The 27,705-nt window shown below is 45.9% G+C and overlaps 1 protein-coding gene and 1 long non-coding RNA gene across 11 annotated transcripts in view; one reads left to right on the top strand and one right to left on the bottom strand.

Annotated features, from left to right (window-relative positions):
- Nucleotides 1-2,342: 2,342 nt before the first annotated feature.
- NR2F2 (nuclear receptor subfamily 2 group F member 2) lies at nt 2,343-26,684 on the bottom strand. Of its 4 annotated transcripts, none has more exons than XM_081888705.1 (3): nt 26,528-26,684; nt 16,034-16,561; nt 2,343-12,400 (listed from the first exon to the last, which is right to left on the bottom strand). In XM_081888705.1, the coding sequence occupies exons 1-3, from the start codon at nt 26,568-26,570 to the stop codon at nt 12,126-12,128; spliced, it is 846 nt and encodes a 281-aa protein (XP_081744831.1). In that variant the 5' UTR covers nt 26,571-26,684; the 3' UTR covers nt 2,343-12,125. The 4 variants fall into 4 exon arrangements, with proteins under 4 accessions (XP_081744831.1, XP_081744828.1, XP_081744829.1 ...); XM_081888702.1 differs by lacking the exon at nt 26,528-26,684 and adding an exon at nt 18,699-20,728 and having other exon boundaries at nt 16,034-16,582; XM_081888703.1 differs by lacking the exon at nt 26,528-26,684 and adding an exon at nt 18,699-20,723.
- LOC309356935 overlaps nt 22,247-27,705 on the top strand; it is a 194,065-nt gene continuing 188,606 nt past the window's right edge. For 2 of the 7 annotated variants that reach the window (XR_014162916.1, XR_014162917.1), the window contains exon 1: nt 25,226-25,781. This is a non-coding gene — a long non-coding RNA (uncharacterized lncRNA). Of the gene's footprint in view, nt 22,421-25,225; nt 25,782-27,705 lie in introns of those variants that run through there. The other 5 variants (XR_014162919.1, XR_014162921.1, XR_014162920.1 and 2 more) reach the window with 4 other exon arrangements.

The following is a 27,705-nucleotide window of genomic DNA, read 5'->3' as shown; positions in this document are numbered from 1 at the left end:
TGGAAGGGTGAAAGGATGCTCAGGTTTTCCCTTTCCACCCAGTCAGGTGAAACAGCAGCAGCAGCAGCAACAACAACAACAAAAATCCAAATTTATTTCGGCAAGAGGAGAGGGGTATGTGTGTGGGGTTCAGTTCTCCTTTTGTCCCTGGAGGGAGGGAAACCACCCCACCGAACTAGCAAGCGAAGGAAAATGCAATCCTAGTCCGGTTCAGGGGAGACACCTCCCCGCCCCCTTTTGTAAGGAGGTCCCCGGTTTATGGGGACTTGATGGCTATTTCCATAAAACTCCAGCTCCTGAGCCAATGTCCTAGAACGCAACCGTTAGATTGCAAGGCTTCCGGCTACTTGCATCTTCCTGCACACGATCATTTCGCCAGCTTTATTTCGAAGTTAAATAATTTGGGGGGGATTGGGGGGGAACGGTGTTACTAACAAATATCTATGAAGAATAGGCTACCCTTTCTCTGGGTCCTCAGAAATCTATTTCCATGTGGGTGCAAGCACCAAACGAGGTGTGCAACGGACATAAAAACAGCTGCATGTGTTTCTCGATCTTTCTCCCTACATCCTCCAAGTCCGTCTTAAAAATCCGGCTAAATTGGTTAAAAAGGGCTGGGTTAGATGGGGTAGCCGTGGACACCAACCGTGGCTCGTTCCAGAAACGGAATCAAATATATTTTCTTCCCTTCTTGACTATACGTCTTTGCACTCCCCGTTTCTGTCTCCCCTGCTCCCACGATAAAAAGAAAAGAAATATGTCTTTAAAAGCAGAACAAACTCTGCATCCTGAGCAGCCTTGTATTTTTTCCCATCACTAGGCCCCCTTCTTGGCCCACCCCCTTGACACGGCTGCATTGAGGGTGAGGGTTTGGAGGTCTTTGGAGGTCTCCGAGAGCGACAGTACTTGGATTAGCTGGTAGATGGCACAATTTTCTAACGTTTAGAAAGAGAGGAGACAAAAAAGAAAAAAAAACCCAACAACAACAACAAAACGGGAGCCAGAAGTCCATTTAAAAGCCCTTTATTTGAAGAGGAACAAAGATCACTTGACAAGCACAGTACAGGAGACATCTCAATGAAATTTCTAGAGGAGAATTAAAAAAAAAAAATACTGCAAAGGAGCTTGGTGTGATTTCACAAGGTTTTACTTTTTATAAGAAATTTACAGCGCAAAATGCGTTCACAGCTACCTCTTTTTAAATATATATATATATATAAATAAAAAATAAATACCCAGCATTGGAATGAGAGAGTTGTACACTGAAATAGGGATAGTGGAGAGAAATGAAATATTGGGAAGGGATCGTTCCTGGAGGGAAAGGAGGTTCATAGACTTACAGCGGTTGTGAAGAGCTAGGAATACCTGTCGCTTAAGAAACCCAACAGCACAGATCCTAGAGCGTCCTATGAAATATTCCCCAGAATAAGGGCGGAAACTGTAGATAATGCCGTTGAGGGGAGAGGTGTGTAGTTAACAGCGTGTTTACACAGAAGCAAGTCACCAAGTGCAATGGGACACATTCCCAAGTAAGAGTGTATAGGATCGCAGCCTTAAGTAACAATGGATCCAGAGAGCTGGGTTCTGTTTCATTTTATCCACACTTCGCCCATATATATAGGATACCTACACAACGGGCGCAATCCAGCTGAAGGTGGTTTTGACTTGAGGCTGCGAACCTATGCAGACCTCCTTCTGAGTAAGGCCCATTAAACTCAGTGGACCTCACTTCCGAGGAAATATGCATCGATTCCAACTGTGGTGGGGTTTTTTGTGAAGGTGGCCTCCTCAGAAACAAAAGTCATTGAGCTGACAGGTGCTTACTTCTCAGTAAATATGCCTCCAGCCTGGTGAAACAGAGGCACATACAAAACCTGCCTACACTGACTGGCAGCGGCTCTCCAGGGATTCAGATAAATGGCTCTCCTAGCCGTACCTGGAGATGCCGGGGATATGAACCTGGGAACTCCTGGGTGCAAGGCAGACGCTCTACCGCTGCGCTAAGGCCCTTCCAAAGTCAGGTTCACGCACGTTTACTCGTGATTCGCCTCATTATTTCAGAGAGACTTTCTTCCAGGTAAATGTGCATAGCGGATCGCCGGCGCATGGCCTTAGCTCCGTAGACTGCAACGGCCCTTCGTCTCAAATTTGGCTTTCTCTGGACTGGCTCATCCTCCTTTCCCGGTGATTTGTTTTTCTTTCCCCTATTTCCATCTTTACGAACCCCCCTTTCGCTTAAATGTTTCCAGGAATGGAAGAAGTTAGAAAACGGAAGCGCATCAAGGCGAGGTCACTCCAGTCTTGAATGGATTTTATTCGCGGGGTGTGTTTTTTTTTGGGGGGGGGAGAGACAATAAATATATTCTCAAAACACAACATGGAAATTTAAGACTGAGTTCTCCGCAGGTCTGAAACGTGAAGAGGGCTGTTACTTAATCCGCAACCTGGGAAGCAGGGGCGGGGAGGGGGCGGACAACAATAAGGCACCCGGAAGAAAGAGAAAACCATCCAAACCAGAGTCGTGTGTCTGAATTTCAGCTCCGAAACAACAGTTCCAAAACGAGAAAGAAAGAAGATTTCATCCAAGGCGCGGTACCAAAACAGAAAGGACAGCCCCCAACCCGATTTTAATTCCGATTAATTAATTCAGATGATACCCTGACACATCTCCGCCGCCACCCTCCAGTACTTTTCCCCATGTAGAAATAATGATATTGGTGTTGGGTGTTTCGTCATACTTATTCGCTGAGCGGGTCTCCCTTACAGCGCTTGGAGGCGAGTCCCTGTTGATAAATCTATCATTAGTACCGTTTGGAAACCGGGAGACAGTAAATTCACCTTAGGTTTGGAGCGCGTTAATAGACATTTATTAAATGCTTCAGAGAGAGAGGGAGAGAGAATAGAGGGAGGGAGGGAAGGGGGGCGTCTGATTACAGGCAAAGTCTAAGACACACGTTAACATCAATTTGCTGGAGGAGAAAACGAGCGGGGAAACTAAGACCGAGAATCAGACCTAAAGAGAGGAAAAGTTAGGGTGTAACTTAAATGACTGCAGGATATTATTTATACCTTTGCTCATTTCAATTTGGTCTATTTCTCCTTAGTTGAGTGGCCACTGTTTCAATTTCAGATGGAGCATCATCATTATTATTATTATTATTATTATTATTATTATTATTATTGTCACCCACGTGTGATAAGCCCCCCCCCTTAGATATGATCCACCACAACCTCTGCTTTTTTCTCCCCTCCCTCACTTCGCAGGCTTTTAACTCTAGTATCAGCCTTCTCTAAGTGAAGAATCCCCCAGGGATCTAAGCAAACTTGTGTAAAATAGTTAAACGAAGCGTGTTTCAAAGAGGATTGCAGCAATCGACACCCCCCCCTTTCTCTCTTTCCCTCTGTACACACAAGCACCCCGCGCGCGCTCACCTTAATAAGGTAAAGGGCTCAGTTCAAAAGACAATATTCAGAAATTTGTAAAGGAAGGATTAAAAAAAAATCGAGATCCAAAGAAAATAAAGAGCCGCAGGGAGGGGGAAGGTAACATGTATTACTGCCTCTGTTCTGTAAACAATTCGATTATATCTCTTGATATAATTTTTATTTCATTTCCGCTTTGCCTCAGGTTAGTTTTTTCTTTTTCTTTTTAATCGCCTTCCAGGTAGGTTAATGGAGTCCCGTGGGCACCTATTTCTCGCAGAGAGATGGGATCAATGTCCCGTCCCACCCCCCTCCAACCAGCCAGCACTCCTCTCATTCTGTCCTCCCGTTTCTCATCTTCCTATCAGATTCTTTAAACTTGGGGCCACAAGGCGTCCTTCGGGCTCAGAAACTGCCCAAACTTCTCAGTCCGCTGGGGTAGTTTTTCTTCGCCAGCTACCTTGAAATCGACCTAAGGAATCCTAGTGAAAGCCAACAAAAGGGCGCAAAAAGAGAGATGTTCTGACCTTCGGGACACTTGTTCTCGGTGGCTTTTAAGACCATCCAGGCAAAGAAAAGCAGAGAGATTTCAAGGGACGTTAAGGACGAGCCGGACAACAAGGCTATGTGTAATATACCAAACCCAGTGTATATAGGATCGCTGCCGCCCTAAGGTAAGAATCACGGTCAACTCCAGGAGCCTTACTCCTGTGTCAACATGCTTGGAAGCGCTGCATAAGCCAAATCAATGGGACTTTCCGAGGGCTGAACTTTCGATGGATCTTGCCCGCTGTCTAGTAATGCTACTACTACTAATAATGCCACCCCCTGATGTTGGGGTGTGTGCGCATCAGTAGCTATCTCCAGCTCCCACACCTTTAAAAACGTCTATTCCCTCGGTCTCCAAGTTTTCTTCGGAAGAGGGGTGGAGAAAATAAAATAAATAGGAGTGACAATCTTCTGAGGGAAAGCTCATTAGTTCGTTGTCCAAGCCTAATAAAGGAACAGAAGTGCATATTATGGGAGTTCAGCCTCCACACACGCTCTGTCAACCAAAATCAACCCTCTGTAAGTTTGATCCAAATTGGGGCTAACTTGGACCGCGATTGTTGTCCGGGCTCCAGGCTTCCTCAGAGACGAATCTCCCAAACACCATCACGTTTTAGAAGGAGGTGGGGGAAGAGAGAAAAGCCAGGGATTTAAAAAGCTGTGTGTTTTTACACATTCGAAAAAGTCACCAGGCCTTATGATTCACCCTTTCATTTCTCTTGCCGCTGCCACACTATATTAATGGGGGTTCAGAAAGTGGGGGGAGACAATGGATTTAGGGGATGAGAACTGCCTCCAACCAAGAAGATCCATTGAAACCCAAGCGCCTTCTTCCACAACTCTACTTTCCAAGCAAACGCAAGAGAATTTTCCGAATAAAACAATATCCCCCCTCTCCCGGCGTTTGCTCAATTAATCACAAGGCACCTTTGCAATAAATGTGATTCCCCCTCCTCAAAGAAACCCGGGCTGACAAGAGTCCCTTTCCTTGGCCAAACATATATGTCCTCTTCCCGCATTCTAAAAACGCTTATTCCGAAGTAAATCTCACGAAGTTCAAAGCCGTGGAAGACACTCCCAAGCATATGTGCCGAAGACTGAAGCATTAGTGGGAGGGCTTATCCCTCATGGATAGTAATAGTAATAGTAATATAGTAATATAGAGATGTCTTAGCAAAGCCCTGCATCTCCAACCCAAGACATTATTTCAAATAATAGTAATAATAATAATAATAATAATAATAATAATAATAATAATAGCAACTGCAACAACAACAACACTGTTGACATTTCACTCCTAGAGAAGAGATGGGCAAGGGAGATGGAAGGGGAGGGAATGCACATATGTATATAAATATATAAAGTTTTAATGGCACATCTGACATATTAAATTAGGCAGTTTTACAATTGGGCCCGGCTGCGATGCTAACTGATTACAACTGCGTTATCAAAAGGGCAATACGATTTATAACTTGTCGGGCACGAGCCCGGATGATAAACAATAGCGGAGATCTGGTTTGTATTAGGGAAGAGCGGAAGATCTAAGGGCTAAGCGATGGGCTTGCGCCGCGTTTCATGGGCTGTGTAACCGTTCCGTGCAAAAGGAACCGACTTCTCCGTTTTCTTTCTTTCTCCCCACCCCCCTCGCTCCCAATCCTCTTCCAAGAGACTCACGCAGGGGTCTCCCTCTCTCTCTCCCGAGCCTGTCACCTTCTTAAGCAGAGAGTTATTTACACTCTTGATGCGGGGCTGTTTATTCAAGAGGCCTCGCTTCGCCCCATCCCAACATTCGAGTTAAAGGGCCCCTTCCCCCAGGATGAGGTTTCACACACTCCGTTGGGGAAGGATGGGGGCAAAGTGTGTGTGTGTGAGAGAGAGAAATATCCCCCATTTGCTTCCTTTGGTGTGCAAAAAAACCAAAGGAAAACAAAACAAAACAAAAACCTACCCTGAAAAAACAAACAACCCAGATAATTTCTGCAGCCTTTTCTAAATCCACACCTTTTATTAAATACCAGGCTCGTATTTTCTCAGTCTGCTAATTTTTAAAAAAATATAAAACACAACACTCTTAACGCATGTTTACGCAAATTCAGCAACTGTTCTCTTTCGTGGTGTTTACTCTAAGGGACAAGCAGGAAGGATCGCAACCTTTTTCCCAAATAAATACCAAAACATTCATTCCTAAACTGGGGCGACGGGGTGGGGGTGGGAGGGGCACCTAGAAGTTCCTGTGACAAACAAACAACTAGGACTAAGCGTTTTTTAAAATGACCGCAACGAGGTAAAAATTTGCCATTAAGTAGACAGCCGCGCTGCGGGAAGCTTAACAGATAGAGGAGAAAATGCGGACGGAGGGAGGGGATGATCAGAAGCACTTTTCCCCTCTTGTAAACTCCTAGCCTCCCTTTTCAATAGACTCTAAGAAGGCCTCCATCTTCGTCAAGAACCGTCTCTCTTCTATGTAGACAAGACACGCTCTCTCCCCCTTTCCCCTAAAATATTAATAATAATTCATTGATTTTTGGGTTTCTCGCTGCAGATCAAGCTCCCAACGCCATTCCTTTAAAGAGCACCTTTTGTTATGAGATTGACAACACACACAAGCACAAAAACGCTTCATCACTTCTTTAAAAAAAATTACATAACGCTCTGCAGAAGGATTCTCTCCCCCCCCCCCTTTCTCCAATGGTCGTGGAGATTAAGAAAGGGATGCTTTTAAAAGAAGCTGAGTTCCCAGGTAATTTAGATTCGGACGTGTACCCTAAGCTGAAAGAGAGCCCCTCTCCGCCCACCCTCTCGCCTTTGCAATACGGATGTCTTCAGTCACGTCTGTCCGCCCCTCTGCGGATACCTAATGCCAGACCACCTCAGCAAATCTCTTTTAAGTCCCTTCCCCAAACGGAAGACGATAGGAAAATAAACCTTATCCTAGAAACCAACCCCCAACCCCTATGCTAGGTTGAAGAGAGGCGAGAAGGCGGGCATTTCTGTCCAAATATCTCCTAGATACCCACTCAAGCCCTGTCCACAGACTTCCCCCACCTAAGTGTATAAATGTACTAAGCAAAGTAATTCCACATTTGAAGTGAGTGATCCTGTGACCAAGAATGGATTTCAAGAGGTTGTGGACGGCTTCTATTCACACTGAATTCCTCTACCCACGGATTAGGAGCATGACATCAAGGGATAGATGCACGTGTGAGCCACCCTATCTGAAAAGCACCTTGAAGCCCAATCTATCTATTTCGAGATCTGCTAGAGCGAGAGAGAGAGAGAGCATCACAAGTTTAGGCATTCGGAATCCTGTGATGGAGAACTGGACAGTGTAGCTGTGGAGGGTTTGTAATATCTCCCCCCTTCAACGCACACATCCTTGCTTCTTTAAATCCACAGCTAACCACTGGACTTGCCTTGACTCGATTGCTGGCTTGGGAGTTTTTGCAGAGAGGTGCCCCGCTGCCTGCAGCCTTGTGTATGCGTTTAAATACCAGCCTCCTCCTGACTTATTACGAGGATGAAGGGAAAGATCTCTCTCCTCATCACAACGCGATTCCTTTTGCTTAGCAGGACTCTCTCTCTCTCTCTCTCTCTCTCTCTTTGCAGTATACTTCTGGGAGACGCCATGTTGGCTGAGTTAATAGGACAACCCAGCTTCAAGGCAATAGTTTCACACGCTTTATCTACTCCCCCTCCCCAAACACAGACCGCAAACATATTTCCTCCCCTCCCCGCAAAAAAACGCCACCGAGGAGGACGAATCCACTCTTTAAGAGGAACGATCTGCTGTCTCTCCAGTAATTGCTACGGGGTTGGGGGTGGGGAACCGAGAAAGAGCGTGAGATCTAGCGTCAGACAAGCGGAGTGAATGCAATCCGCAGCGAGTAACCTTTTAAACCGGCCTGCGCGCGAGTTGCGTGTATGCTACCGCTCGCTGGCGTGCGTTTCAAAGCCTCCATTATTCTCCGCGCGATCCTCGCCCTGTCTTGTCCTAAGGCAAGCTCGATCCCCCAAACCCTTATGCTTTAACTTTCGGAATAAGATTCCCCCTCTCCCTTCACCCGGTCCAGTATAGTGAAGTTAATTGCTAGAGGGCAGGACGAAGGAGAGAGAAAATTAGAAGGGGTGTGTGTGTGTGTGTGTGTGTGTGTGTGTGTGTGTGTGTGTGTGAGAGAGAGAGAGAGAGAGAGAGAGAGAGAGAGAGAGAGAAGTGGGCGGAAATAGAGCTTCTCCCATATGTGCTTTTAATAACATTATTAATAACAATCGTATTTTAAAGGCTCTTTCCCCTGCTGTTCTTTAAGTGGAGAGTCACTTTAATAATTTTACTTATAATTCCAACACTGGTGCTGGGAAGGGGAAGAACTCAGATTTATTTTTATTTTTAAAAGAAATCCAACCAACCTAGAGAAGGGAGGCTTGAGGCAAATCTCCGGACACTTCAAGAGAAAGAGTTGCTCGTATTTAGCAGCTTTTTATAAGAGCTAGTCAATTTCACATAGGACTCCTTCTGAGTCCGGGCCCACTTCCTTTGTCCGGCTCAATTGCTCGGGGGGAGCTCCTTTGTTCTAAGTCAGCAGGCAAAGAAAAACTTTCCTTAAATGCCATAAACTCACACCTATCTGAAAGCCTTTAAACAACTCCACCTCGAAGCCTTTCCAAATATATGGATGCATATATGGAGACAGAGAGAGAGGGAAGGGGAATGGAATGGAAAATTTACCGAGGGAGAAGGAGGAAAGTGGAATGGCGGGGTGGTGGTGGTGGCTGGAACTGGGTTTTTGTTGAATTCCTTTTACATTCAGCTCTTTTCTGCCGCCATCTCTCCAGCCCAAGCTCGATTAGGAAGTTAACGTGGGGAAGCGAAGGAGCGGAGGGAAAGCAACGCCAAGAGAGACAGGTATATAGAGGAAGAACAACTGAGCAACAGCCCAGATGTCTGAAGGTTGGGGGGAGGAGAGAAGAAGAAAAATCAAGGGATGGCTTTTCTGAGGAGCTGAACATCATTAAGTTGCAATATGCCAGGAAACACATTTGCAATAAACGATTGTTTAAGAACAAACACCACCATACACGGAAAGCAAGCAGGCCAAAGGGGGTGAGATCCTTCGAGGTGAAGTTAGAGAAGGGTTAAGTTCCCCCTGTTAAGTTCATTCACAGACACAGACATCCTTTAGAGTAGCAGACAGTAACCAGCACGAAAAGCACCACTAAAACCGGGGGATCACGCTCATCTCTAAACCAGCAAGCATATTTATCTACGCATATCAAAAGTGCCTTGGGTTCATAAGAAAAAGAATCATTTGCAGCCATTCGCAAAGAGTACACCCATTCCTCGAAAATAAATAAAAACAATGTCTGGTCCATATGCCTGGAACTGAAGCAAGCCAGAGATGGAGTGTAGTTCACAAACTGGTGGGCTCTTTCCGTATGTATGTATGTATAGGTCAGAATGTGTGGCTGGGGGTGGGGGCAGAAAGCCTTAGAAGAGGGGACAAGGGGCTGTTTTGAGTACACCCTCTATACTGCCCTTCTCCCACTCAAATTCACAAGACATCAGAGTTTTTGTCAACCTGCTTTGGAGAGCTAAAGCGCAGGGAGAGTAAGAAAAGTTGACTGTAGGAGGGGACGGAGGAAGCGTTTTTGAGTAATTTGAGGGCAACAGATAGTGGAGCCAATAATTTCAGTGGGAATCTGGCCTTTACTCAATATGTTGGGTTGAAACAAATACACTACTATTTACAGCACAGTCTCCTGTGTGCTTCCTTCGGGATAAATCCCATTGTATTCAGCGGGGCTTGCTCCTAACATAGGACTGCAGCTTGAAGTGCAGCGTCTTTTGGAATCAATCATACTTATTCCTAATTATAGTTAGACTCAGAATGCATTATTATAAGTCCTTCTTTTATAATGCTAGGTGCCTACACACACACACACACACACACACACACACACACACACAACTTGTACATTCTGTCTTATGGTCTGAGAATCTTTGGCTCTCTAAAAGAAAATAAATGGTGAGGAAACTATGCAAATCCACTTCTGAGTTGAAAAGATCTCTCAGTGACAACCAGCACACAACAATTCCAGAGTTCTTCTCTATGTCACAGACATTGGGATTCAGAGCAAACAACTGACCTACATTCTCAATAATGCCACTTTGCTTGAACCAGATTATATACTCACAATACATACATACATACATACATGCATGTGTTTCTGTGTACGTGTGTGTATATCAGTTCCTATGTAGGCACTTAAGTGTGACAGAATTAACAGGTCATTGCTCTTTTAACCACCCCCTCTGCAGTTGTTATTACTAATATTATTTTTTGTAATTATCAAGAGGATAAGAGGAAAGGAAATGTTGCCATCTTAGGTTGCAATCCTATGTACTCTACGCACAGGTTGTGAAAATTATTTTGGGGCAAACATATTGAGGATTAGGTTGGCGACCTCATGAAGCCACAATTAAACCAGGAGCTGAAGCTGGAACATCTCACCATCACCACCAAACCACCACAATCTATTTTACAGGAAACACACACAAACAACACCTATTGTGTTGCAAGCCGATTTTGAAGAAGAGTCTATCTATCTATCCAAGGACCAAAACCTCTTCAACAGAAGAATAAATAGGAATATTTTACCCCAAGACATTTAGGAGAGCCATACAAGGTGTCAGATATCAAATAATATTTTAATTTCTGAATACTTTCAATTTTTCCTTGGAATATAACACACAAAGACTGGACCAAACAGTTTTCAGTTATTATAACTTTTACAGTATACAGAAATGTTGCACTTAAAAAAAAAACCCTTCAGCTTTTTTTTCTTTAAAACACAAAAACTGTAAACTCTAAGATACTGAATCAACCACATTATCTATAAGTGCCAACAGTAGTGTTATTTTTTTTGTCATGCTGAATTCAATGGTTTTTTTCTTTTTTCTTTAAAAAAAGGGAAAATATCAACAAGTATTATAATACAAAGAGCTTGCAAATATACAAACAGATAGAGGAACTTGGTAACAATTTAGGACAACTAGGCGGAACCCAATTTTCATTCAAATTACAAAAAAGTTCACTTTGTGATGAAACCCTATGTGTGGTTTTGTGTGCGTGTGTGTATGTGTGTTTTCATCAAAACTGTGTTGTGTCTTAGACACAATTCCTTCTCCCTCCAAGAAATACGCATTCCCTTCCAAAATTCATGTTTTGTCTTTAAAATAGATATATATATATAAAAACCTAGTCAAGGGAAGGTGGGCTTGCGGGTGGGGGAATAGTTGTGGTTCTCTTTTATTCGATCTCAATAATTATAGCTGTCGTAGCTTGGAGCTAAATTTTGGCTGACTAGTTGTAAGTGCGCTTCCATCTTTCCTACTATTGTGGGGAAATTTTTTTCTTCTCTTTATGTTCTTCTCATAAACCTTTCTGAGACAGTTTTAATTCTTTCAGAACTTTTTTTTTAAAAGGATACACAGTTGTAGTTGTTTTTTTTTTAAATGAAGGCAAGATTATATCAAAATTATTATAGAACCACAGAATAAACTGGTTTGGAACCAGAAAAAATACAAAAAAAACCCCAAACAAAATCCTATAGGTACACAGACAACATAGGACAAATTAATAATTTGGAAAAGAGAGAGAGAGAGAGAGAGAGAGAGAGAGAGAGAGAGAGAGAGAGAGAGACTTGTTTCCATTCCATTAATTTTCTCCAGATTTCTTTTAAATGCACTTTTAGCAAGAGATTGTGTTTCAAGTTAAACACCCCAGAGAAAAGAAAAAAAAAATCCTTTCCCCTTTTCTTTTAAAAAACAACGAGAGAGAGAGAGAGAGAGAGAGAGAGAGAGAGAGAGAGAGAGAGAGAGAAGTAGCAACTTCTGGACAACAGGGGAATTCTTAATTCAGTCTGTAAAAAGTTCATATCACAAGTCTTTTTTTTTTAATTAGTATTCAGTCCATTCCAATTATTCTCTCTTCATTTTTAGCCAAGATGCAACATCCTTGCTTAGCTGAAGGACGTTTAAACAACCGCCAGACCCCAAAGTCACTCGCAAAAATCTTCCGTTCCAAAATTTCCAAAATTTTTTTTCAAATTCTCTCATCTGTGGGTTTGTTTTTTCCTCTCTCCAACATTTTTTCCCCTTATTGAATGGCCATATAAGGCCAGTTAAAACTGCTTCCAGACAGTAACATATCCCTGATAAGGGTTTCTATGGGGGTTTTACCTACCAAACGGACGAAAAACAATTGCTCTATGACTGAGGAAGAGACGGTGCGGAGAGATGGGAGGCGTAACAACAGTTTCCCAAATCGCGTAGGCTGGTTCGGATATTGACTCCTTACGTACTCTTCCAACGCACACTGGGACTTCTCTTGTAAACTTTCAACGTGGGCTACGTCGGAGAGACCACACGCATCTGGAAGAAAGTTGGTTTCAAAGAGAGAGGGGAGGGAGGGGAGAGTGTCGTCAGTATCAAACAAGTTATAGTTCACCCTTGGAATGGTTTAAAAACCAATCCCTCCCCCCACCGCAATCAAAACAATACTAATAATGTAAATAAAATCACAGCTAAGAACTGTAAGGATGAAGTCGTGAGCATTGCAAGATAGACGCTGCTCTTGAAATCTTTTGAGACTTGCTTCCTAGCGATTTAAGTCCTGCGGAACTTGGGGGGGTGTCAACGTGCTTTGGGTCGATCTGCTTGTGCGCGCCCAAATCTGCGGACTTCTCCCTCCAACCCTACAGGCATTTATTTTCCCTTTTGAAAGTCAGGCTCGCTGAGTTCAAGTCTTGGACTTCCGAATAAGCCGCGAGGACATGATTCAGTCCAAGTTAAGCCCTGCTCAAGCTACAATCCCAAGCACAGAGGAGAGTTGCAGTCCTGTCTGCACGCTTCCTAGGGAGCCAGTCCAGCAAGATTTTTCCTCTGAGTAAACACGCGTTTGGATCTTCCTGTTCTTTCTTTCGGTTTCAACAGGAGCACGTGCTCTTTTTCTTTTTTAAAATATTCCAAAAGTCTCCCCTCCCGGCCAGGATTTTGGCCTGAGGTCTTGATTTTAAAATTAGCCCCAAACCTTTCAGATTTTCACTGCATTGGGATTCGGGAGGGGGGGGGGAGTCTTTTGGCGGCGGGGGTGTATGGAGAAGGAGAAAGATAAGACACGGTCTTTCCTCACAACACACATGCTCGCATTGGGGAAATAACTGTGCTGAGTCTAATCTCAAAGGCCAGAAAAGAGAGTTTCATAAAAAAAAAAAGAAGGCAGCAGAAACCCACACACGTTAAGAAACTGGCTCAACTCAGGATAATGGAGCCCCGCACCCAAAAAGCGATTCCCCCCTAAAGGAGACACCGCCGTTTCCCTCAGTCTTTGAAAGTGATTTAAGTGGTCCTTTAAAACTGATCTTGTCAGTTTAGCCTATTCAAAGGCAACCAAGCAAACTCTGATCGCTCTCTTCATTAGAGCTGTTTCTCTCTCTCCCCTTCTCATTCTCTGTCTCTCCCACTCCCCTTTCTTTCCTCGCCTTTCTTTCCAATCATACGAATATATACTTTTTATTTTTTTAAAAATGCATCTGTAAGATACGATTTTTTAAAAAGAAAAAAAAAACTGTTTAAAAACAATTTAGAATTCTTGCCACGCTTTGCACTAATATATAGATATATATATTGCCCCACTTTTGACAGGCTAAAATACAATGAGGTCCCTTTTAATCAGAAGCTGCCTTTGCTCAGGTTGTGACCTTAGCTGGCTGGGCAAAGCACTAACACATGCATATTTTTCAAAGCCATTAGAATCTAGATATAGATTCTATAGAAAGCACCAGTAAATATTATATGAAAATTCTCTACATCTAAATAACACATCAGCCCCAGTGCTATTGGGGCGTCTTAGCTGACAAATCCCTGCATCCGTTCCCCCCATGTTTTATAACCCCACAAAATCAGATAACAGAAGCTTTATCTAAGCTGGGAAGGCAATTTACATACAGATCCACATTTTGCAAACAGTCATAAATTTCGCACTTTAGACAACAGCTGAGAGGTTTCCCCCACAAAGGTAACAATATTAATCACACTACTGCAACCCACTACAACACCAGATTTGAAATCAAATGTTTGGGGTTCATATGTAGGCCTTAAGAGGCTCAGAGAAGATCCTCAAGAAGGAAATAATGTGTCCTTTTAATAGAGGACACACACACACAAGCACAAGCACACTGTTCCTTTCTAGTGCTGCCTCTGATAATTGATCACCTCTGAGTCCGACTAATTTAGGTGGGCAACAAATATTTTTGGCCAGGGGGTGGGGGCAGGCAGAGGTGTAACTGTGGAAAGCAATAATATATAAAAGGAAGTTCAGGTCACGACCTAAATTTTGGACAATGTCCAGAAAGGCACTCGGTTTCCTCAGACCTCCCTTAACATAACAAGGACTGGATTGTAAATCCTAATTTTCCCACATAAACTACTGATGCCTCAGCCTATTTCCTCATATCAAAGGTATTTTTAAAATGAAAGAAAATATTTTAAAATATATATATCTATATGGTATATATATATATATATATATATATATATATATATATATATATATACCAATGAGTGATTACTTTACAGATCCTGCCTCCATTCATATGGTCATCACATGACCACTACCCAAAGCTGCATCATTACTTACAAGATAAACACACACACATCACTATTTATATTCTGAGAATCTAGCATACTGTTAGAGGCCTGATCCGATGAAATATAATTTTTAAAAAAGAAAGTATGTCTTGAAATAATGTTGCCTCCAGAGTTAATATCAGATATATTACTCACCCAGGTTGAACCACAGCTAATTAGATTTCATCATGCATTCCATTATTGTTTTATAACTGTAGCGCTATTTATATGCAGCAGAAAGTTGGCACTGAAATCTCTCTCTCTCTCTCTCCAGCCCCCCCTTCTTTTTTGGCACTTTTGATTGTTTAACAGTGCAACTCTACACATCTACTCAGGAGTAAGCTCCACAGAGTTTCATGGGGATTGCTTCCAGCCAACTCTGATAAAGGACTGCAGCCTAAGTGACACTTTTTCAACATGCATTTCTTTTTTGTCTTTATTTAAAGAGGAGTTAAAACAGAAACCCATAATGTTGCAATTCAGGGACTACAGTTGCAACACTTCTTCACATTCCTTATCCCCGCTGCTGTTATGCATGAGTATTACCACTACCGCTAGGTTTTTGTATAGGGGGCAGCAACTTGAATTCCAAATACACAACTTATTATTATCATTATTATTTAAAATACACCTAGCCCCTCTGACCATGGTTTAGACCCACTTTCTCCCCCTTGGCAATCTGCTCCAAGGCCGCCAGGTCCATGAGAGTTTATTCACCCTCAGTCCTTTCCAGAATGTGATTGATTTGTTTATTGGATACTCTAGTTAGAGCTCCAGCACATATCACCCTCCAATATCCCTTTAATTTTAGGATTCTTCTATCTCCTTCTAAGTAGGCTTTCTGCTTGGTTAAGAATTCCACTGGTTATTATATATATATCTAAAAAGATCAGATTCCAGCATACTCTGGTTATTTATCAACTTGCTATGCTTTAACTATATCAACCCAGAGGTTATTTTATTTGAACATTTAGCAAAAGTCTTTATTCCCCCTTCGCCAACAGTGACTGCACACGGCTCAATAAAAAAGTTATTCTGTCCATATTACATTAAAATTGAAGGCAGAATATTTGGAGGGTTTTCCTCCTCGAAATAAATCGTCTCTCTCTCTCTCTCTCTGCTTCAATGCTAGGCACCCTTGAACTAACACTGGACGCAGCGAGCCTTACTTCCGAGTAAACATGCAATAAATAGGATGAGAGATGTAATCTGCTCATTGCTTCTCCCTCCCCCCCCAAAAAAAACCCCAATTGCGGTGTTACAAGTTCAATTCCGAATTTTCTCACGGAAAAGCCAAGGAAGCTGGGTTGGGGCAGGGGAGACTTTCAGATTTCCTCGCTCCCTCCCTCTCCTCAGAGCCCCCACCCTGTGGCTTACCTGAGGTGAAAAGGACGATGGCCTTCAAGCAGCTGTATTCCGCCGAATCCACGTGTAAGGCCTTAAGTTTCTCGACCTGTTCTTGGAAGATTCGTATGTGGTCCATAAAGGCTACAACTCGGTCGGCGGACATGGGCGAGGCGTGCAGGCCGGCGGCAGCCAGGAGCGGGGCGACGTGGAGGGGCATGGAGCACTGGGCCGCGTTGAGGACAAACAACTCACTCCAGGTTAACCTCAGCAAGGCCACCTGGTCGGTGATCTGGAGGTCGGGGAAAAAGGGGATATTCCGGGCCCACTCGACGGCGCTGAAAAGCATCCGAGCCGCCAGCTCGCAAATGTTCTCGATGCCCATAATGTTGTTGGGTTGCATGCACTGGCTGCCGAAGCGCGAGGTCGGGTAAGGCTCTGCCCTCAGCAACAGGGAGATATATCCGGAGAGGTACGAGTGGCAGTTCAGGGGGTCTCCGTTGGTTAAGGCGAACTGGCCGTGGGTCGGCTGAGTAGGTGGCATTCTGCCCCTCTGGACGGCTGCAGTAAATAAGGAAGAAACTACAGCAATTAATATCTGAATTGCTAAGGAAGCCCCTTCTGGAGCTAGCACACATCTAAAGCTACTTTATTTTTTTTATTTTTTTTTTGGGGGGGGGAGTTTGCTCAGATTCAAGGGTGAATTAAAGAAACTCAGGAGGGTCAAGGAGGTGCAGAGAAGCTGGGTCTCTCGCTCCCCAAATTGCTGAGAAGACAGCAACTAGCACTTTGGCAAATATGTCAGCGGGTGTCAATCCAAATGTACTTTTTTTGTGGGTCGGGGAGAAAAGGTGGGTGAGGGATCAAAAGCTTGGGGGGGGGGATGCAGAAGGCAAAAAAGTAATGCCCCTTCCTTGGCCAAACGAACAGCCAGCGGGCAAAACACAACCACAAGCGGCTCTTCCGCCCCCTGCATTCAATCGCCAGACGTATCAAAACACAATTAAAATAAAATACTCGAATTATCTTCTCTCCACATCGCTATTTTATTTTATTTTTTGAAGGGAGAAACTGGCAGGCAAGGGCCCCCTCCCCATATTTTCCAAACGCCGCTTTCCCCGAAGAAGGAGAGTTGCTGCTGCTTCCTTTTTAAAACTACAACACAATCTATATCAAAGGAGGAGAGAGATCAGATTAGAACTGCAGCCACACGCGTCCATAAAATAAAATAATATCAAACAGCACGGCCTATTGTTACATTTCCTCGCCATTCATTCAGAGGTGGGGGTGGGAGCGAAGCTTTGGAAAACCCCGGGATCGGCTGTTTTTTATGGAAAGTGGGCCTCTCATTTGGTTCATAAATTTACATGGTGACAAGAAGAGAGAAAATGAAAGAGAGACAGACCCACAAAAGCGCCGAGGGAGGGGGGTGAAGAAGGAAGACGAGAATGTGGACGAGAGAATGTTTTTTATTTTATTTTGCAGGGGCTGGATCTGGCTCCAACGTGGCCCAAGGTGGAGATTGAGCGTTTCAGAGAGCGAAGGAGGGCAGCCTTTAACCCGCAAACATAAGCCAGACACCGGAGGCTGGGAGGAGGGGAAAGGAGGAGGAGGAGGCGAGCGCAACGCCATTAAGGAAGCTACAGGCTCGCCTTTCCTTGCCCTCTCGGAATCTTCCACCACCGAGCTCCATCTTGCTCACAGAAACCTCCCTGGTTTAAACTCTGTATTTATTTGTGTGTTTCCTTCCGGTGCTTAAGATCCCCGATCGCTCTCTCCCACTCCCCGCCCCCCCCCCACTCGCAACCCGGCTTGCTCTCCTCCACCCTCCCAACCCCCGGGAAAAAAGAACTGCAATAATACATAAATGAAATCTTGATTATTATCAGGGGCATAGGCCAAACAGGACCCCGCGCGCGCGTGTTTTGAGAGCGCGAGGGTGAGCTTTCTCGCCCGGACTGGGGAGGAGAGAAAGCCCCGGGAATTCTTGGAAGAAGCCTCGCAGAATTTCTAACCGAAGGGAACCTCTCTGGCAATTGACTGATTGATTGATTATTGGGATTAGCAACGCGGGGAAGGCAGAGAAGTTACAGAGCTACGTCTGAGGTTATCTTGCACGTTGTTTGGGGAGTGGTGGTGCCTATGGATCGCTGCGGGCGGTGGAAGGGTGGCCAGGAGCAGAAAGATCCCAGCCAGCCTCTGACCCCCGCCGTTGGACAGAACCTACCCCCCTGGAGCCCATCGAATCCATTCTAAGGTATAACGCACAGCATTTTCGTGGGGTAGCCATTGTGTTTGGGGCTGGTGGGTTGAGAGGAAAAATAAAATAAAATAAAAATGGAATCTAGCTTTTCTTGGAATCAACAAGCGGGCCAATGTTTGTCAGGGAAACGCATTCCCCCCCACCCCAGCCTCTCACACTTCACACCACGTTTCCTTGTCCTGTTAAACTCACCTAACCCTGCTTTCCCAAGGACAGCACCACACTCCCCATTCCAGGCCATTGCAAAAGAAGAGGAAATGTACACAAGCTATGCAATCCCAGAAAGCAACCCATCTCTAAAATCCACGGCCCTAGTCCTCCTCATCCCACGCTGGTCTCTGTTTACATGCGCACGCAAATCCAGAGACCTCCCGCCCTCTTTCCCCTCCCCACCGGGGTGGGTTGAGAAGTGGAAAACAAATGAAATTCCAATACCTTCCCGTCTCATTCCAACCTTGAGGCATTTTTTGAGGCGACAATATTGGCACTGGTTGCGGTGATGTTGGTCAATGGGACAGTTCCGGTTGGCGCGGCACGTGTAGCTGAGGTTCCTGCGGACGCTGCGCTTGAAGAAACTCTTGCAGCCTTCACACGTGAATTGCCCGTAGTGCTTGCCGCTGGACTTGTCCCCGCACACCACGCACTCGATGTGCTGCTGCTGCTGCTGCTTCTCGCCCTGGCTTTGCTGGCTGCCTTGGTTGGTCTGCGCGGGCGTGCTGGGAGGGCCCCCTTGGCCCGGCGTCTGCGGGGTGTGCGGGGCGCCCGTCGGGGGTCCCGGCACAGGGGGCGCTTGCGAAGGCTGCGTTCCTTGCGGGCCGGCCACATCGTCCTGCGGGTCTCGCCACGTGCCAACTACCATTGCCATATCTATGGGACACCTTGGCCAAATTGCTCGCCCCCCGTAGCTTTCGGTTGCCAGCGGATCCGCTTCTTCCGAGGGCTGAGCCCGCAGCTCTTCAGCTAGGAAGCGTCCTTGCGAGAGAGACCTATTTATCTCTCTGTCTAGATATAGATAGATATAAATATATAATTTAGTCCACCTTTGTTTTTATTTGTTTTCTCTTTCTTTTGCTGTCCTCCCCAGTTCGCGTTGGCGAGTTTTTGCTCCCCCCTTCTTTTTTTCCCTTTTTTGTGGAAGTTGTTCGGCTTGTGTGCGCTTTCCCTTCTTTTTCTTCTTCTCTTCTACCCTCCTCTGGTCCTTTCTTTTTAAATTAAATTAATGTCCTTTTTTCTTTCTTTGCTTGCTTGCGCCCCACTTTTTCCTTGCTGGGCAGTCCCCCAAAATAAAGTCAGCAATGCGGGTCACCAAAGTGGGGTGGGGAGGGGAAGAAAAGTAGAGCAAGAACGAGGAAAGAGAGAGAGAGAGAGGAAGAAAGAAGAGAGGGGACGAGGAAGGGGGAAACAGAGCAAAGAGGTTGGAGGCGATTGTCTGGTAGCAAATGAATAAAGGAGAAAAGTATAACAAAAATACAAAAGAGGAAGAGAGAGAGAGAGAGAGAGAGAGAGAGAGAGAGAGAGAGAGAGAGAGAGAGAGAGAGAGAGAGAGAGAGAGAGAGGCGATTCTCTTCAGAGGTGCCCCCCTCCCTCTCTCTCGGGGAGCCGAGCAGAGTTGCAGGAGGAGAGGCTGGTGTCTGGGGGCCAGATCCAGAGAAGCCCGCAGTCAGCCATTCAGGAAAGCCATCGAAAGCCAGAGAGGGGGGAAAGCTCGCAGCAGCGGCGGCGGCGGCGGCAGCAGCAGCAGCAACTCCGGCGCGCGGCCGCTGGAGGAGAAGAGCGAAAGGCGCCGCGGCAGAAGATCCCACGCTCGGCGCGGCGCTCCGGAGCCCCGTCCTTGCTGCGCCGCCGCCGCCTCCTCCCGCTGCTGCCGCCGGTGGGAGTGCTGGGATCGGATGCCCCGCTCGGAGTTTGGCGAAGCTGTAGAAACATCAACCAGGGAGGCAGGGAGGGAGAAGAGAGGAGGAGGACGGGAGGGAGGGAAGGAGGGAGGGGGGGGGGAAAGAAAAAGAAAAGAAAAAGCCCTGGCCAAAGAAAACAAACAAAAAAAGCACACACGGGACGCGCGCGCACACACGAGACACGCACACACGCGAAATAGGCTAAGGGAGCTTTTGGGGGGTTCGGGTTCCCCCCTGGTTCCTCGGTGGTGCGTCCCTCTCTCTCTCGGCGTGCCTCGCTCTTCTTCTTTCGCCCAGCTCTTTCTTTCTTTCCTTCCTCGCTTCTTTCTTCCCCCGTTTCTTTCTTTCGTTCGTTCGTTTGTTCGTTGTTTTTTCCCTCCCCTCCTCCTTTGCTGCCGAGGCTACTCCGGCTCGCTCGCTCGCTCGCTCGCAGCCGCCGCCTCCTGCTCCTGCTGCTGCTGCCGCCGCCGCTTGCCGCTGCCTTATGCTGCTCCCGTTTCTTTCGCAAGTGGGTCTCTTTAGCAAAGCTGCTTCCTCGCACAACACATGGGGCGATAAGGGGAGGAGGAGGAGGCGAGGGAAGGGAGAGAGAGAGGGAGGGAGGGAGGGGGTTAGGGAGGGAGGCGGCGGCACTGGAGGAGGTGGGTGGGTGGGTAGAGAGGGCTGGGGGGAGGGAGCGAGCGAGGAAGAGAGCGAGAGCGCGGTGGGGGGAGACGAGAGAAGAGTGAACTCTCCCCAAGCTCAGGAGCCCCCCGACCCACCCGCCCCCCTCAGCGAGGGAGAAGGATAAAAGGAGTGCAGGAAGGGGGAGGAGGAGGCGGGGGCCCGAGTGGGTGTCGCTGGGTGGGTGGGGGAAAGCAAGGGGTGGAAATTAATAAGAATTAATAATAAATATCAGAAGCAAAGAGAGAGAGGGGAAGGAAAATGCACCAGATTTCCCCCCTTTTCTTTTTGCATGCATGCAAAAAGTGGAGATTTTGGAGCGGTCCTTTGGCGCTGGGGGTTGGAGGGGGGGGGAGAGAGGAAGAGAGCTCTCCTTGCAAGCAGAAGAGATGGGGGCAAGCGAGAGAGGGTTTTGCACGCGCACAAAAAGGTAAAGGGGGAGGGGGCAGCGAAAGGAAGAAAGAGAGAAGGCGAGAAGAGAGAGAGAGAGAAACGGGGGTAAGAAAAAGAAAAGGGAGGGGAGGGAGAAAAGAGAGAGAGAGAGAGGCAAGGGAAAAAAAGAGAGAGACCGAGAATCCCAGTGATCAAATATGCTAAGGAGGGTGGGTGGGTAGGTGGAGTGGGGGGGGGTTAAAGGAGTGAATGCGATTTATAGGAGCGGGGCTGGGGAGAGTGGCGAACGCTTTCTCCGCGATCAGCTCACCCAGCTCTCTATATAGTGAACTTTGACACGACGGCTGCAACTTAGCACACGTTGCCATGGCGACCGCTCGCCTTATAAGGCAAGAGGCTGCCTTTGACTGGTCAAAAGCTCCCGGACCTCCCCTCGCCCCTCATTGGGCAGTTCAGCCTTGTGCACGGCTGGGATGGCTGGAGCCCCGGGAAATCCGCCAGGTCCTAAAGGGAGCTCGGTTCTTTGCTTCTTCTTCTTCTTCTTCTTCTGCTGCTGCTCCTTTCTATCTCGTCAACACCCCCCCGCGCGCCCTTTCCCTTTCCCCCCTTCTTCTCTCTTTCTCTCACTCCGTAACCCCCCTCCCAATTTCTTTCACCCAGCTTTGAAACTCAGAGCAACAAAAGTAAGATTTGAAGGGGGGAAATTTCTTTTAAAAAGAAGAAGCATTATACATATTTTATTTATTATGGGAATGAGGGATCTAGCAATGATATTGTTTTTTGAAAAGAGTCTTGATTTTGCGCGCACACACAGACACACACACACACATATATGCGAGAGGGTGGGTGGAGGTCGGGACACCACTTCTTTTTAAAGGATGCTAGACAGGTCTTTGTGAGACGACGGACTTTCTGAACTCTTTTGCTGGGAGACCAACAGTACGGTCCACCCCCCTGTGGAAGGCTGAGGCTTGAGGAAGAGAGACAGCTCTATCCTCTTCCTGCCACTGTTGCTGAGCTTAGGTGGGGAAAAACAATTTCGTTCTTATAGGAAAGGGTCATTTCAGCTGAGCAGTGGCGTTAGGGGAGCTGTATGTGCCTGGGTTAAAGAAATTAGACAAATACAGCACTGTAGACAGCTTGGGTCGCAGCGGTGCTGACACAGATTGACACAAACGCTGCCCATTTCGGATTAAAGTTCTACAGGTAGGTGGGTTGAACTTTTAATTGCTTGATGACACGCAAGTAAGAGAATTGTTTGTTTGTTTTTCTTAAAAAGAAACACCCCTTCTTTTAGAAAAAGAAAAAGGAAGGAAAGAGAATACACTCTAACCTTGGCACGATGGTCTTGTAGAGAGATCTAGGGACACAAACGCTAACTTGCTCTCACTTTCAGACATGGATGTGCAGCGAGGGAGGCCGTTAAAACTGGATTTCGAGCATGTAGATAATTCCCATTCCTAGTTTAGGAAGTCTCAGCCTTCCCAACACTTCAGAGGCGGCTGGCCCGTTGGGGGAAAAGATGCAGATAAACTGATTTGCTGGCACTGCGTAGGAATCTTTTGAAAGCTGCTTGCTCGACACATACATTAGATAGACATCTATCAATGTATAGGGGCGCACACATCAGAGGCTAGGGTAACAGACCTCAGAATACTTAACCACACACTTCATTGTTCCCTGAAGCCTCTAGCATTCCAAGAACCCATTCCCTTTGCTCCAAAATCCAAACAGAAATGGGGAAAAATTAGCATACAAATACACACATGCATACATACGCGCAGAACGCCTGGCCGCCTGTATATACTCCCAAATGGGGAGACATCTAACCCAGATGCCTTCTCAGGAGGAAGGCGATGATAGCGAGGAAGGGGGAAAAATCAGAGAGGAAAAGGATGGAGTTAATCAAACCCAGAAAACACATTTACAGCCTTTTCGCATTGGATTGGAAAGACCCAAAGTTCCCCCCTCTCTCACCACCCCTTAAGAAAGCATCTTTCCTCTTTTATGTTAACAGGAAGGAAAGGGGGAGAATTTCAGAACAAAACAAAACACCCAAGCATGGCGAAGTACATTTGAACCTCTGCAACTTGATTTAATTTTATAGCCTTAGACGAGGTTACAAATTTAAGTCATCGCCTAGCTGTGGGATCTCTCGCGCTGCAATCTAGAGGCAAACTGACCTCCAGGCAGAGAAGTAAGTGTTCCAGCGAAATACATTTGCTGAGAAGGACAAGAGAAAAATGATAAATGGCAGGCTAGAAACAGACTCAAAACTGAGAGTATATATATTTATATAACTCATATATACCCCCACACGCACTTGCACACACAGACTTCTTGGAGTATATGTGTGTATATATAAACACACACAAATACACACGAGGTATGTCCAAGACACATATTAAATGAGACAATGGGGATCCCAGATACAAATATCTGGAGCTGTAACCCTTTCCATCAGCTCAACGCTATTACGTTGCCACGTTCGTACCACCCACCCCTTTCTGTTGAAGAAATAAATGTCTGTTGCTAAGCTTGCAGGTGCTACGGACGAAGGCAGGAAAGTTGTAACATGAACTCTGCTTGTTACTGGCCCTGGCTATATTGTCCGTTTCATACGGTCAGTTTCAAAGCGAGCGGTGGAATGTTCTATTGATTAGAAGGACTTGGCCGCCTGTAAACAGTGGAAGATGCCCTCTATGATCCAGAAGAGATGGAAATAATCGGCCTCTAGGATTGCAGAGAACTAGCGCCTTGATACACCCCCCTCCATATATATCTCTCTCTCGTGTGTGTGTTTTTCAGAGTATGGAAATATATATCCTGGATATATCCTGGATATATAGGTGATCGCAGCCTATATAAGGAAAATTCTCCCCATATATCACCACCATATCTTATTTTATCAGAAGAAATCTTATGATTCTGCTGAATGCAAAGACTACCAAAATAAAAATTAAAAAATCCGAAAGGGGAAATAACGACCCTTCTGTATTAATCGTTTTCCTGCAGGATCGCAAAAAGAGAAAGCAACTAATCACTGAGAACTAAAATAGACGGAGCTCACTCAAGCCCTAACATCAAATGCTTTGATAGTGTACGTCTGTTCATCCGAAGGATGGAACTATTAAAAATAGCAGAGGTGGGGAGTTGGCAAGTTCATGGCTGACTGGCTGTTCATTCTCTCTTTCTCTCTCTCCCCCCTCCCCACATTACACACCAACATAGGATCGCTTAAAGAGAACGATTCTCAAACCAATTCATCATCCATAACTGTCAATTTGCAGAGCTCAGTTATAATCCCAGACCTTATTTATTGCCTTGCAAGTAAGGATCCATTTTGCAACTTCTGGGGAGAAGCAATAGTGGTATTAATAATACCTATCCACGTTCCCATTTTTTAAAACAGGTGTACAATCATCAGGAGATCCGGGATGTTAAATAGAAAAAAAGTGTGGAATATTTTAAGGGAAACGTTAGGCTAAGCGAGGTGGGGAAGCAGGAACATCCCCTCTTTATTTTTCCCTGGCGAAAGGTGCGGGGATGGAGAGAGTTTGGTAAAACAACAACAATGACAACAAGAAACCCTCCCTTCAGTTCTTCCTGGCTTCTTTGCAACGAAGTTTGGACCCTCTGAAGTGAAATCAGTGGGGGGAAACCGCTGGGTTACGTGGGGGGAAGACTCAATGAATGCTCACTGTGTTGTTTGCCTCCCCCCTCGCGTCCCCCTCCCAGCTCCATCCGAAGAGCTATGAATGGGGGAAAGTGGCCCTCCATTGTGCGACACTGAACTTTCAAGTCAATGTAATTTTTAACCACTGGCTTGTGGTACTTTGAAAATCACCAGGGGCTGTCAGAGTCGGGCCCTCTGAAAAATTTACAGTGCTAAATTAGAACATATGCTAGGAGAGCGAGAGATGGAGAGAGAAAGAGAGGACAGAAGTGTGTGTATTGGTGTGTGTGAGGCGGGGGGGGGGGAGGAGGAAGAGGACCGGCTGGAAGACTCCAGAAGTACAGTATGCGTCTGCCCCCTAGCGTAAGTCTTTCATCGGCCTGAAAAAAATCCAACTTTCAAAGAAACGCTGCTCTTAAAGGGAAAGGGACGTGGGGGGAGGACGTAGGCAAAGCGAGACGGGGGGGGAGCCAAGCAACTCCTAAACTTCTGTACGTTTATAATATGATTAATTCCTCCGGATTGCCAGTTAAGGAGTTATGTCATTTTAAGAATAAAATAAAATAGCATCTTTTTGTGCTCCGGACTTGCAAACTTCCGGGAAAACTGTGATTTTTTTTTAGGGAGGAGGCGACATAGGATGGATAAGGAATCCCCCCGCCGGTCTAATAGGGAGAAGCGAGTGTGAGCGAGTGAATGTGCGTGCGTGCGTATTTCTCGCGCTAGGGAAAGTCTAGAGCTCTTCCACGCGGCTTTTTTTTTTTTTTTAAGTGACATCAGCCTGAAGATTATTAATCCCCCCCACCCCCCAACTTCCAACAATTAAAAGGAACAAACAAAACTTTGCGCCTGGAAACCTGGATTTGGCAACAGATATCCCCTCTGGCAATGGTGAGTACCTCTACTTTATCATCCATCAGAGATTTTAAGGGGGTAAGAATAAAGCGGAGCTGCGGAACGGGGACTGCAAAGAAGGCTAGTCGTGAAACTCAATTTTGCTCCTGGAAGAAGTGTGTGTGTGTGGGGGGGGGGGGAGAAACCCAAGCAAAAACGCACGTGGCTACAAATTCTTGCAGTTTCATTTCCTATTCCCTGCCTTAGAGAGGTCCCTTTTCCTCCCCCCTTTTCAATCACTGCTTATACCCACAGCAATACGACCTTGAGATTTTAGACTGGTTCTGACTCAGAGAGGCATCATCATCATCGAATCCGAACCGGATTTGGAAGGGGGGGTACCCTTTGGATAGCTGGAAAAGGGGCTTTATAGAGAAGCATATTTTTCACGACATACACCCACACACACATAGGGACCTTTCTCTCAATTAGTAGTTGATGTAAAGTCCACACACACACATCGTCCCCCCCCCACGCTCCCGGCACAAATCCCGCCCTCCCCACGTAACCTTTGAAAGCAGAGTTTTCGTCCCCGACCCTCAAACCATTGACTTCGGGGGTGCGGGGGAAGTTCTCTGAATTTCAACGCAGGGCATTACTTTTGCGCTTCGGATTTCAGCCTTTAAAATGAAATAAGTAAGGAATGAGAGAGGGGGAGAGAGACCCGCACGGCCACAAACCAGGTCGCAAGGAGAAGGGGAAAGAGAGAGAGAGAGAAATTTAAAAAAGAGAATGAAACATACCCAAAACATATTTGCCTTGTTCAAAATCCCAGATCGCTTGCATCTTCTTCCTGTTGTTTGGCAGCTGATGGCTTTTAAATTACTATTTTTTTAGGGGAAAAAATGGGCAGGAGAAAACCCCCCCTTAGGCAATGAAAACGTATCGCCCTGGTATTTATCTTAGCGATTGTACAAACTGATTTTGGAAAGGAGAGCGAGGGGTGGTTACTATTGGGGGTGGGGGTGGGGGTGGGGGAGAACCTGAAGGGATCAGTGAACGAAAAAGAAAAAAAAAGAAAAAGAGCGACGAAAGGATAAGATCTTTCTCAATCTATAAAGGAATGTGTTTTGCCCCCCTGTGTATTTTGAGCGTGGAGCCTTGGAACAGGCGGCAGGGAGGAGAAATGGCAATAATAATAATATCCTATATATGCACACTCTTAAGTTTAAACAGAGCGGGTCCGAGGGGGAGTTTGCTTCACAGCGGTTGAAGAATGCGCGCCTCGCCTTTAAGAAAAAAAAGGGGGGAGGAAAGAGCCCCCACCCAAACGTTAAGGTAGCAGATATCTATCTTCTCATTCCTTAGAAGGAAGAACGCCTCGTTGCACCTTGTTTGGGGCTGGAAAGACGACACTTTGGAACAGACACAGACACACACACCCCCCTCCCCCGATTGGAAAAGAGGGGGAGAGAGAGAGAGAGAGAGAGAGAGAGAGAGAGAGAGAGAGAGAGAGAGAGAGAGAGAGAGAGAGAGGGGAAGGAATGCGCTTTCCAAATTAATGCACGTCTTGGTAGAGATGGACTTCCAAAGCGGAAAGTCATCAGAAATCGGGGTTAGTAGGACTTCAGAGAGTATTAGCTTTTCAGGCAATGAAGGAAAAGAGAGGTATATTAAAAAAACCACACCAAATGGATTGGGGGTGGGGTCTTGGGCGAAACAGAATGAGCTGGGGCAAAAAGTTCGAAGAGTTATAAATTCGGAACTTCCTCCCCCCCTCCCTCGCCACTTTTCTCCTTCACTCTCTATCATGGGATCCCCTCGATCTGGAGCGTTTAAAGCGACCCACAGATATCTGAGGTCCTTTATGTGCTTGTCAGACTTGGTGCTAATTTAAATAAAACAAAAATACCAACAAAGATAACCTCCCCTTGTGTTAATACAGACACACCCCGCCCACCACAATGGGAAGGAAAAGCAC

Source organism: Podarcis melisellensis (assembly GCF_964234715.1).
Source record: "Podarcis melisellensis genome assembly, chromosome: 14".
NCBI classification, from domain to species: domain Eukaryota; kingdom Metazoa; phylum Chordata; class Lepidosauria; order Squamata; family Lacertidae; genus Podarcis; species Podarcis melisellensis.
The sequence above is the reverse complement of the archived record's forward strand: the minus strand, read 5'-3'. Positions and strand labels throughout refer to the sequence as shown.

What these genes read in the sequence shown, in the direction of transcription:
- NR2F2 (XM_081888702.1), bottom strand. Translation starts at nt 19,128, where the DNA reads ATGGCAATGGTAGTTGGCACGTGGCGAGACCCGCAGGACGATGTGGCC. An exon ending in GGTTGGAATGAGACGGGAAG is followed by an intron (nt 16,583 to 18,698) that starts GTATTGGAATTT and finishes TAATTGCTGTAG; the next exon opens with TTTCTTCCTTATTTACTGCA. An exon ending in CATCGTCCTTTTCACCTCAG is followed by an intron (nt 12,401 to 16,033) that starts GTAAGCCACAGG and finishes ACTTTCTTCCAG; the next exon opens with ATGCGTGTGGTCTCTCCGAC.